At 36.1% G+C, this 12892-nt stretch overlaps 1 protein-coding gene across 6 annotated transcripts in view; it reads left to right on the top strand.

Annotated features, from left to right (window-relative positions):
- Positions 1–12892, top strand: part of PIK3C3 (phosphatidylinositol 3-kinase catalytic subunit type 3) — a 155094-nt gene that overhangs the window by 119431 nt on the left and 22771 nt on the right. The window contains exons 22-23 of one of the 6 annotated variants that reach the window (XM_049697942.1): positions 8717–8789; positions 9295–11844. The exons of 4 other annotated variants lie outside the window; for them this stretch is intronic. In XM_049697942.1, the coding sequence (XP_049553899.1) occupies positions 8717–8742 (26 nt within the window). In that variant the 3' untranslated portion in view covers positions 8743–8789; positions 9295–11844. Of the gene's footprint in view, positions 1–8716; positions 8790–9294; positions 11845–12892 lie in introns of those variants that run through there. One more of the 6 variants, XM_049697943.1, reaches the window with a different exon arrangement.

Here is a 12892-nt window from a genome sequence, read left to right as displayed (position 1 = left end):
TGTGTGTGTGTGTGTGTGTGTGTGTGTGTGTGTGTGTGTGTGTGTGTGTGTGTGTGTGTGTGTGTGTGTGTGTGTGTTTCTTGGACAGGTTTAGATGGTTTGGAATTATAATCAGAGTACTACTGATTTGTCAGTGCCCAGTTCCCTGATATGAGAGATGGAACAGAGAGGAAGGAGACACCCAGATTTCATTTCACTGTGGTCTTTTGGGGATTCACCCTAAATACACACTGTTCCGCCTGTAAATATAGATGAGACAGAAAAGGGTCAGACTAAGAACTTCAGGAATGTGTGGAGGAAAATGTTTCACCTCTTATAGAGAATTTCAAAATCTGTACAATGGTAATGTACAAAAATGCAAAATATAAGTCTCAATTTCTCAGAAATTTTTTGCCCATGCTTTAATTGGTTGTGGGTATTTTTAACTTGGTTGAAGTTTCCTCAACTTGTGCAGCAGAGGGCGTTGTGTGTCTATCACAAATGTAAAAGTCTGGAAATTCCTTTGTCAATATTATGGTTTTCTACAAGCATATTTTGGGGTGAATGATATTTCACTTATTAATGCATTAATATATTATTTTGGCAAGAAACTACAAAATTTAAGCTGTGATACAGGATAGGAAAAAATGAATTTTTTTCAGAGTTGCTGTTTGAGGAAGTTTTAAGAAGTTTATTCAGGGTAATTCAATTGTGGCAGGACTCAAATGAAATTAGACTTGAGTTTATCTCAACTCTTTGGAAAAAGTTTTGTTTTGCTTTTCTTTTTGAGAATTTGAGGGGGGAAAAAAAGGACCAGTATAACTGAAAAACGTGCTGTTTGTTTATGATATACAGACTGTATGATATAATTAACATATAAAATTAATATGTAAATAATTGAAAAACATTCACAAAAGAGAAGTAGGAACTGGGTATCTGTAGTAAATGGAAAGTTTTTTGTAGGTCATAAAGATGGCCTTGTTAACCTGGGCTTATCTATTTATATAGTGAGAGGAGTGGTAGCTTTTTTGTCTGTGGTGGCACTTCAGAGTAATACCCTTTGAGCCTTTTGTCAGAAAGCTCACAGCAAAGAAAAATAGTCATTTTAATCCTAATTGCACATTGCTTTCAATACATCTCCTATCCTGATCTTCTTTATCATTCTTTAATTTTATGTACAATTGATTCACTTCCCTTTTTTTAATTCTGGGGAACAATTTCACATAGGAGTTAATATGTCAGGCTCTAAAGTCAAATTCTTTGTGTTTAAGTTGCCCCTCCACCATTGTATGACCGATCAAGTTATCTAATATATCTGTGTCTCAGTCTCTTCTCCTCAATGCATAAATAATAATAGAACTCTCTCCTGATGTGAGGGTTGAATGATTTAATATGGTAGAATTTTGTATGGTACTGTGCACATAGTAAACATTCCTTGTGGGCTAACTATTACGGTGTTTGTGTATTTCACCACCAAGAAATAAGAATGCCTTCCTTATTTAGCTTATTTAGCTGTTATTTGTAATCATAATTTTAGAGATAAGGAAATAATATATCTCAAAAACTTTTTCTACCCTAAAATCCAAACTCCTGTAACTTACTGCCCTCTAAAATCTCTTTTGAGTGGCTCATTATTTTAGTAGTACATGTGCTTGTTTACTCTCTGGAACATGAGAGAAAGGAGTATAAAAAGCTCTGTGCGTAGTAGGCACCTAGTAAATGCTTTGAAAATAAGTAAATGAACTAGGTTTTTTCATGTCATTTTAATCTATGCTCAGGGTTTCAGAAAAATCTGTTTCCTGTCAAAACTTAGTTTTACTATAGATTGTGGATATACTATTACTTACCAGTTTGATTTGTATTTCTCAGTTGATATATGGAAAAGAGAGCCAAGCACATAAGACCTGCCCTTTTTATCCATAAGTACTTTTTTAGTCTTTATTGATCATTACTTTAGATGTTTAAATAACGAGAACTTGTCTTCATGTGAATAATTTTCTTTTTAACATTATTTAAAATCTGATCTTTTGAAAGTTTCTTAAATATTTAGTATCAGGAAGTCAGTCTTTATGTTAACTGAAACCTATCATAAGGAAAATGTTAATTTTTGTAGAGGCTTTTTTTTTTTTTTTTTTGCGGTACGCGGGCCTCTCACTGTTTTGGCCTCTCCCGTTGCGGAGCGCAGGCTCAGCGGCCATGGCTCACGGGCCTAGCCGCTCTGTGGCATGTGGGATCTTCCCAGACCGGGGCACGAACCCGTGTCCCCTGCATCGGCAGGCGGACTCTCAACCACTGCGCCACCAGGGAAGCCAGAGGCTGCTTTTTTTTTTTTAAGTTTGTTTGAGAAGAACATTGTATCTTCTCATTAGAGGTAATAAAAAATGATAAAGGGCTGTACTCTTTTTACCTAAGGAGGTGCAAATTACTTTATGGATAGAGTAACTTAGACTGGGTCATGAAGAATGTGTTGGATTTGTATGGGATACAAATAGAGAAAAGCACACATTCCAGTAAAATATCCGGAAGCTGAAATAAGCCATGCCTTTGCAGGTAATATATATAGGCTGGTTAGAAAAATTTGACGTCAGATTATGGAGGGAAAGCAATCTACTTCCTTTCGGATTACCTTTTATATGGCAAACCTTAATTCAGTCACTGAAGTAAAACTGTAGATTAGCAGTAAATTTTTTAATGTAAGTTTTTTTTTTTGTTTTTTATTTATTTATTTAATTTTTTTTTTTTTTTTTTTGCGGTACGCGGGCCTCTCACTGTTGTGGCCTCTCCCGTAGTGGAGCACAGGCTCTGGACGCTCAGGCTCAGAGGCCATGGCTCACAGGCCCAGCTGCTCCGCAGCATGTGGGATCTTCCCGGACTGGGGCACAAACCCGTTTCCCCTGCATCAGCAGGTGGACTCTCAACCACTGTGCCACCAGGGAAGCCCTAATGTAAGTTTTATCAGATGATATATTCCTTAATGCTGGCTAGACACTGTTTTGCTTCGAAATGAATAATTTGGGGAGAGATTACATTTTAATGTATTTTAAAGCATTCAAAGTTTCATAAACTAAAATATTAAAAAAGTTATGTTTATAGTAACCCCAGAACAAAAAGAAGTGCCAAATTTTAAGGTAATGATGTTGAACAACACAAGGAAACTAACCATTAGTCTGAATATGAGTTTTAATTCATTTAGGTGATTCATCTTGCCACTGTCCCTTCCATGATGACCTGACTGAGTCTGAGAGTTGTATTAGTCAGTATAAAGTAGATCAGAAGTCCTCAAGCTTCTGACTATATTAGAATCATCAAGAGAGCCAGTTAAAATACAGATTGCTGGGCACCAGGCTCAGAGTTTTTGATTTAGTAGGTACGGTAGGGCCTGAGAATTTAATAGCCAAGAAAACGATCAGTAATTCTCTGAAAAGGTTATTAAGATTCTTCTCCCCTTTTAAAATCCATTTCTATTTAGAGGCTTTGTTCTTTCACTTCAGTCAAAACAATATATCATAATAGATTGAAAGAAGAAGCAAATATGAGAATCCAGCTTCTCCTATTAAGCCAGACATTAAAAAGACGTGCAGGGCTTCCCTGATGGCGCAGTGGTTGAGAGTCCGCCTGCCAATGCAGGGGACACGGGTTCGTGCCCTGGTCCGGGAAAATACCACATGCCACGGAGCGGCTAGGCCCGTGAGCCATGGCCGCTGAGCCTGCACGTCCAGAGCCTGTGCTCTGCAACGGGAGAGGCCACAACAGTGAGAGGCCCGCGTACCGCAAAAAAAAAAAAAAAAAAAAAAGATGTGCAAAATGTAAGGCAGTGCCACTCTTCTCATTAATTATATTTTGTTTTGGAAAGTATTATTAATAGAAAACAAATTTATGTTAAAACGTTATTGAATTGTTATTTTTAAGCTAATTAATATTTTTTAAATGTCTCAGTTTCCATTTCAAATGTAGTAAATATCAATATAGGTAGTCCAACTAAGGCATTTTTGGGGTTCTGAATAATTTTTAAGAGTATAAAGGGTCCTGAGACCATGATCTTTTAGAATTGCTTTTTGAAGGCCATTGTTTTTCATCTTCAAAGGGTTAATAACTGTTCTGCTTCAGACATTAAAACAGTTCTCTAGAAGAAAAGAGTGTTTCAGGGAAAAAAAACTTTGTTTTAATGACTGTAGGAAAAATGAAAATATATAACAGTTAAATAATCGTTTTTCTTGAATGGAAATAGACTATATAATCAGAGATATAAGTAGACATGGTTTTGCCCCCTTTTCATTAGTTAGCTTAATGTTATCCCTGTTTATAAGAAGCCATCTTAACAATTGAATGTGAAGTGATAATAAATTATGTGAAAAATTTAGCAGGTGACTGTAATGTCTATGCTAATCTGTACTTATGTATGACTTATTGTACTTTGTTACTCAAAAACTAGTTTTGAAAAATATTTCCTCATTACTATACTTTTTAACTGTAAATGAAAATACCTCTAACCAAGTATATCATAAGGGTTTAACTAATAAGTGTTGGGAGCAGTGGGAGTGTAGGTGTAGGGAGCATTTTTAATTCTAAAATATAAGTTCCATTGTATCAATAAATAGTTATTCACACCCTTCTTTTTTTCTAGGGTTTGTGGTAGGGCAACAGGAAAGATATAACGTTCATGTAAGAAATAAAGGCATTCTGGGGAAAAAAATAAAATGTCAGGTTATATACAAAAAAAATTGAGAGTGGGAAACTTACTGGGGAGTAGAGTAGCAGGGAAGAATTTTTGAATTTGGGAATTGTGTGGGATTTTCAAAAAATTAGAGTCTAGTTTATAGGAGAGATTACAGGAGAGAGTCAAGTAGAAGGAATAAGCAGTGTAAAAAATGGAATAAGTACAGTTTTGAGATTGGTTGCATTTAATTATTAAATAGACAAAAGGGAAATTAAATAAATAAATAAAAAAGAAACTCTACCACTAAATACTATTAATTTTGGCAGTATCTAGTCTCTTTAATCCAAGAACTACAAATGTCTTCAACTACAATTTAAAAAATATTTTCATGTCACTTATGCAAATAACAGGAAAAATTAATTAACACCTCTTATTCCCTTTATATTGCAAGGCAGGGACAAAAGAAGGTAGTTACAGTTAACATTAAGTTTGTTTTATGTACACTTTGCTCCTTGACTATTTAATGTAATAGATTTGAATAAAACCACATTCCCTGAATTTTTTTAACATTTTTTTAATTTTGTGAAGTGTATTTTAAAAATTCTTAAAAGCTTAATTTATAGATATTAAGTTTAAAAAAGCCATTCCCTTTGGTATGAGGATAAGTTTTCTTAAAACGTTGATAGCCTCTTTTCAAAATACATTCCTCTTTGAACTTGCAAAGCATAGTAATGGTTTCATAGTTAGATACTGAATCTTTTATGCCTTATAATTAAGTAGTAATCCTGTTCTTTGAGAATTTTCTTACAAGAAGGATAGAAGTATACTCTTCATTTGGAGGCAGTGATGCATAGATGACATTGGAATTCCATTAATGCCTGTTAGGAAATGAAGAAAAGTGGGGCTAGGTTTCCTATTAAAAAGCACCAAGCCCGTTAAATAAACTCTGTGTGATGGTTGATACCATTTGATACATGATTTATTAAGGGTAGCAGTTTTGAATCAAAGATTGGTCAAATAGGTTCTCTGCTCAAGTGGTGGGTATCAGTAGGAAATATATTGATAACAAAGCATTATTTAAATAAATAGAACTAAGAAAGGTTTATCTGTACCCACGATATTGTAAGCTTCTAATTTCTTAACTCTTGAAGGGTAGAATGGTATTTGTCTAACAAGGTAGATAATAAATGGGAAGTCCAGGATGAAAATAAGCAGAAAATGAAGTGCTTAGCTTAGTTGAACAGAGGACATGTGTTTAGCTGAAGGCAGTGAAACCTTTAACAGAAGTTGATCATGAACTTTTCACCAAATCATGAAAAATTCAGTGATAGCATCCTCCCTTGAACCTTAAGAGATTAGGAGATGGTGCTTTCCCAGTAAGTACCAAATTTTCAAATTACTTATTCCAAAACTGATTTCTCATCTTTTGGGAATCTTGGACTTCCCTTGGGAAATTGGTGAAGTCTGTGAACTTCCAAAAATACTGATTTCATTGTGTTTAGAGACCCTGAAGCACATTTTGGAATTCTGAAAATGTGTTTTTCAATCAAGAGCAATACGTAGGACTGTTTTAAACAGAAATGAAACCCCCCGTGTTGACATATTACATTTTATAATCTTAAATATGTACAACATAAAACCTGATCTTAACTTACTATGCATCTACTCATACATAACTGTAAAATACAAACAGATTTATAAGATAATGTTACAAACTAACAAAATTTAACCTAACAATATTAATGTGACAGAAAAGGAATACTGAAACTAAATTGCCACTTGCTAGTGTGAATATGGTATAGATAATATAGTGTGAGTTTCAATTCAGAGTGCTGTTAATGTCCTGTCCCATGCTAATATTCTTACACTACTTTCCTCGAACTGCTTCATAACCTTCATTTATTCCAGATGCTGTAATGTAATTTTCAAGGTACTCTGCTTCTGTTAGTATTAGCCTGCAACAATTAAAGTAGGTTTGTTGTTTGATACCAACCCAGTCAAAAACACTGAAATCATAGGACAGTATTAAGGAGTAAGGTGGCATCCAGATGATCCAGACTCAGCCTTTATTAATTTCATTATAGATCTTCACAGAAATGAAGACACAAAATTTTTAAAACATGACAACGTCTATAAGAACTATCAGGTTTCTAGAAGAAAATTTCTCACATCAGTAATGTTATTAAAAGTTGTCTAAGGGCTTCCCTGGTGACACAGTGGTTGAGAGTCCGCCTGCCGATGCAGGGGACACAGGTTCATGCCCTGGTCTGGGAAGATCCCACATGCCGCAGAGTGGCTGGGCCCATGAGCCATGGCTGCTGAGCCTGCGCGTCCAGAGCTTGTGCTCCACAACAGGAGAGGCCGCAACAGTAGAGGCCCGCGTACCACAAAAAAAAAAAAAAAAAAAGTTGTCTAAGCTGTAAAGATGAAATTGAGATGTCATTGGTTAAATAAATGCAGAATAGCCAACATTGCATACTCCTGTATGCTAGGCAATATTCTAGGTTTCAGGACTATAACAAAAATAAATGGAACAAGGTTCTTGAGTATAAGACTCTTAATGATTCATTAAAAGTTTAGTGTTGGGGAGAAAGAGGAGTGAACAAATAATTTCAATATACACCTCAGCTAAAGTGTTTTGATAGAAATAGGTGAGGTAGGAGCCTCATTAATAACTGCTTACCAAAAGCATGCTGATTTAGGTAGCCCTAGTGTGAGCTATAGGAAGCTTTTAGCTAACCTGTTACTGCCTTTGTTTTTTGGGGTGGGGAGACAAAACCACTTTTCAATTCTCCACAGGCTCCTTGCTATCTATATCTAATTAGAATTCCTTCTCATTTCACCTCCTCCATTTGTCATTTACTATACTAGATAGATCCAGATATATCCATTTAAAAAAATTCTTAAGAGACTATTGGGGAGGAAGAAATTTTCCTCTAACCTTCTAGTTTCTTCTGGCTGGTCTAAGAACTAAATTGACATGAGATTATTGACAGATTAACAGGAGAAAAACTAAAGTTTACTAACACATGTATATGGGAGAGACCCAGAAAAACTGAATAACTCACCAAAATGGCTGAAACCCTCACCTTAAATACCATCTTTTGCTAAAGACTAAGGAGGATGTTGGGGATAGTGGTTTGGCACCTCAAAGAAGGAGAGGCAATTGACAAGGAGATAGAAAAGCAAATGTTTGGTAAATGTTTGCTAGGCCATACAGAGACAATAGGACACAAAGGAATTTTTAACAAACTTCGCTAGGTTCCTCCCTGTCTGCATACATAGTTCATACTATAATTAATCTATGGTGATAGGTCCCTTCCTGGAACAGATCCTCTACTGACATTTTTTTAGGTAGCTGGGGGAAGGTCAAGTTTCATCCTTTTGGGCCTTGATTGGTTTCAGATCAAAAATAATTTTCATGCCAGAAAGACATTTTGGGATGGCAAGTTTTGCTCCCCTATAAGACTTTAACCAATTCTCCAGTTTGAACAGAATATTTTAAACCTGGTATATCTTTTAAAAAAAATTAAGATAATTTCGATAAATGGAAAACTGGTATTCAGTGCAATAGTTACATTGATGATGGTGCAGGGGAACAAAATTAGCTACCCCAAAATGTTTCTGGCATGCAGTTTCAAGCTGAAAACAATCAAGGCCAAAAAGCCTCTGGAAGCACCTTTGACCTTGCCCCTAACTGCCTGAAGAATTTAGATAGAGGACCTATAACAGGAATAGAGCTATCACCAGAAATATCTGCAAAGAATACAGGCTAGGTGTGGTGGGCGAGACTCTTGGAAATTTAGAGTCCACTCTGTGTCCCATTGTCTCTGCAAGGCCTAGCAAACATTTGTTTCCCAAACATTTGCTTTTCCATCTTCATGCCTTCCTCACATTTGAAGTCCCAACTCCTACCCCAACATCCTCCTTTGTCTTTAGGTGAAGATGGTATTTAGGGTGAGGGTTTCAGCCATTTTGGGGAGTTACTTGGTTTTTCTGGGTCTCTTTCATGTTTACATGTTATTAAACTTTGGTTTGATTTTCTCCTCTTAATCTGTCTCATGTCAATTTAATTCTTAGACCCACCAGAGAACCTAGGAGGGTAGAAGAAAATTTCTTCCTCCTGGACAATGGCTACTTTTTCTACAGCCAGGTGATGATAATGTTTAAATCTCTGGTTAGTTGTCATTATGAGCACTCATTTGTAAGCTGTTGTTTCTCTTTGTATATGAACTCCATGTCCCAAATTCAGTACACCTTCTGTCAACTCCAGGTAATTTGCAATATAGTTTTCTTTACTGTTGTGGGAAAATAGTGCCAGTATCTATCTTGAATTTTACTTAAATTTAATATTATTATTGCCTAAAATTTGTACTTTTTATTACCCAGCCTTGGCACATTTGAAGTTCTTTCTCATTTTCAGAGTTTTATAACATTTCCAGTTTAATGTATTATTTAGTTTTTCTTTGTTAAGAAAGATGCCTGAAGAAGTTGCAGAAAATAAGATTGCTTATCTCTTTAATATTTAATTTTACTAATTTCTGGCCGTTGTGATCTCAGGTATCAGGGACATTTTAAGCATGTTTAAAATGTATTTTTTTTTTTTTCTCGGTACACGGGCCTCTCACTATTGTGGCCTCTCCCGTTGTGGAGCACAGGCTCCAGACGCGCCGGCTCAGCGGCCATAGCTCATGGGCCCGGCCGCTCTGCGGCGTGTGGGATCTTCCCGGACCGGGGCACGAACCCGTGTCCCCTGCATCAGCAGGCGGACTCTCAACCACTGCGCCACCAGGGAAGCCCAATATTTATTTTTGAACAAAGTTCAGTATTTAAAATTTAGAGTGATTACTGTCTATCAAGTACTGTGTTAAGTATTAGCTATATTATCTCTTTTAATTCTTCCATAGAAGGTAATTATCAGTATTAACTTGTTTTGTAGTTTAGAAAGTGAACCTTAGAAAGGTTAAGCAACTTTATAAGGATCACGTACCTGATCAAGTGAGATGTGAAAGTGTTTTAATAAAGGGCCATTATGCTCCTGACTCAGAGTGCCTGCCAGGGCATCACTGTTACCTGGGACTTTGTTACCACAACTAGAGTCAGTTCCATGCCCATTGTTGTTTATGTTTCCAACAGTGACCTAATGATGGTGTATAAAGTTCACAGATAACAGTGTTAATGCTCAGAGGAAGGCATAGACAGAAGGGTATAGCTTAACATTTTAACTGGATAGAGTCACTATCAAAAAATATTTTGCAAGATGGCAAAAGTGTGTAAAAACTCAATATATGTGCCTCAAGAACAATGGCTTGTGCCATTGAAGGAAAGAAATCGAAGCTTCCCCAAAAATGATGGATAGGTTTCCACATAAAACAGGTCAGAATGCATTACAAGATAAATGAGAGTGGGCAGGTTGCATTAGGGAAATTTTGAGTTGGCTTTTTAAATGAATTCATTTCTTTTTTTCTTTTTTTTTATTGGTTCACATGGCTTTATTGGATGAAAATAAGTAAAATGAGCAAAAATAAGAGAGTTGTTAACAAGAATTTTTGCAAAATATTTCAAGCACATAGCTACTACATCAGTAAAAGTACTGAACAATTCATTTGGATAATGTCGCAATCATGCTCCTATAGTTATAATAAGAAAATAAATTCTGAACATTAAGAAAATAAATCTCATTTCATATTTCTCTCAAGTTCTAATAAGGTAATGGCTATTTTAATTCATATGTATAGATGCAAATGCATTACACAGAAAAAATATATTTGTTGTAACTTATCAGCCTATCTTGATCTCATTTATAACTGCATACTTGATTTTATTATTAAGATTTTTAAAAATAAATTCCCTCACTAAAATATGTGAAAGAATTATGATAAGCCACTTTAGGAAGGCTTTTAACTATTTGGGGTTGTTATATAATAATCATCACCATAATGTTTTAGAGATTCAAATTCTAAGGAAAAAAATAACTTGTGTATATAAGCAAAAGCTTTTTTTAATTTTTAAATTTTATTTTATTTATTTTTTTATACAGCAGGTCCTTATTAGTCATCAATTTTATACATATCAGTGTCTACATGTCAATCCCAATGGCCCAATTCATCACACCCCCACCCCCACCCCCCGCCGCTTTCCCCCCTTGGTGTCCATACGTTTGTTCTCTACATCTGTGTCTCAATTTCTGCCCTGCAAACCGGTTCATCGGTACCATTCTTCTAGGTTCCACATATATGCATTAAAATACGATATTTGTTTTTCTCTTTCTGACTTACTTCACTCTGTATGACACTCTCTATATACATCCACGTCTCAACAAATGACCCAATTTTGTTCCTTTTTATGGCTGAGTAATATTCCATTGTATATATGTACCACAGCTTTTTTATCCATTTCTCTGTCGATGGTCATTTAGGTTGCTTCCATGACCTGGCTATTGTAAATAGTGCTGCAGTGAACATTGGGTGCATGTGTCTTTTTGAATTATGGTTTTCTCTGGGTATATGCCCAGTAGTGGGATTGCTGGATCATATGGTAATTCTATTTTTAGTTGTTTTAAGGAACCTCCATACTGTTCTCCATAATGGCTGTATCAATTTACATTCCCACCAACAGTGCAAGAGGGTTCCCTTTTCTCCACACCCTCTCCAGCATTTGCTGTTTGTAGATTTTCTGATGATGCCCATTCTAACTGGTGTGAGGTGATACCTCATTGCAGTTTTGATTTGCATTTCTCTAATAATTAGTGATGTTGAACAGCTTTTCATGTGCTTATTGGCCATCTGTATGTCTTCTTTGGAGAAAGGTCTATTTAGGTCTTCTGCCCATTTTTAGATTGGGTTGTTTGTTTTTCTAATATTGAGCTGCATGAGCTGTTTATATATTTTGGAGATTAATCCTTTGTCCATTGATTAGTGTGCAAATGTTTTCTCCCATTCTGAGGGATGTCTTTTAGTCTTATTTATGCTTTCCTTTGCTGTGCAAAAGCTTTTAAGCTTCATTAGGTCCCATTTGTTTATTTTTATTTCCATCACTATAGGAGGCGGATCAAAAAAGATCTTGCTGTGATTTATGTCAAAGAATGTTCTTCCTATGTTTTCCTCTAAGAGTTTTATAGTGTCTGGCCTTACATTTAGGTCTCTAATCCATTTTGAGTTTATTTTTGTGTATGGTGTTAGGGAGTGTTCTAATTTCATTCTTTTTTTTTTAAATTTATTTATTTAATTTATTTATTTTTGGCTGTGTTGGGTCTTCGTTGCTGCGAGCAGGCTTTCTCTAGTTGCAGTGAGCAGGGGCTACTCTACGTTGCAGTGTGTGGGCTTCTCATTGCAGTAGCTTCTTGTTGCAGAGCATGGGCTCTATGCACGTGGGCTTCAGTAGTTGTGGCTCACAGGCTCTAGAGCACAGGCTCAGTAGTTGTAGCACACTGGCTTAGTTACTCCGCGGCATGTGTCATCTTCCTGGACCAGGGCTCAAACCTGTGTGTCCCCTGCGTTGGTAGGAGGATTCTCAACCACTGTGCCACCAGGGAAGCCCCTCTAATTTCATTCTTTTACATGTAGATGTCCAGTTTTCCCAGCACCACTTATTGAAGAGACTGTCTTTTCTCCATTGTATATCCTTGCCTCCTTTGTCATAGATTAGTTGACCGTAGGTGTGTGGGTTTATCTCTGGGCTTTCTATCTTGTTGCATTGATCTGTGTTTCTGTTTTTGCACCACTACCATATTGTCTTGATTACTGTGGTTTTGTACTATTGTCTGAAGTCAGGGAGTCTGATTCCGCCAGCTCCGTTTTTTTCCCTCAAGACTGCTTTGGCTATTCGGGGGCTTTTGTGTCTCCATACAAATTTTAAGATTTTTTGTTCTAGTTCTGTAAAAACTGCCATCGGGAATTTGATAGGGATTGCACTGGATCTGTAGATTGCTTTCAGTAGTATAGTCATTTTCACAATATTGATTCTTCCAATCCAAGAATGTGGTATATCTCTCCATCTGTTTGTATCATCTTTAATTTCTTTCATCAGTGTCTTATAGTTTCCTGCATACAGGTCTTCTGTCTCCCTAGGTAGGTTTATCCCTAGGTATTTTGTTCTCTTTGTTGCAGTGATAAATGGGAGTGTTTCCATAATTTCTCTTCCAGATTTTTCATCATTAGTGTATAGGAATGCAAGAGATTTCTGTGCATTAATCTTGTATACTGCAACTTTACCAAATTCATTGATTAGCTGTAGTAGTTTTCTTGTGGCATCTTT

The sequence above is a fragment of the Orcinus orca genome, chromosome 15, assembly GCF_937001465.1.
Source record: "Orcinus orca chromosome 15, mOrcOrc1.1, whole genome shotgun sequence".
Taxonomy (NCBI): Eukaryota; Metazoa; Chordata; class Mammalia; order Artiodactyla; family Delphinidae; genus Orcinus; species Orcinus orca.
Note: the sequence above shows the minus strand (reverse complement) of the source record. Positions and strands in the feature narration are given on the sequence as shown.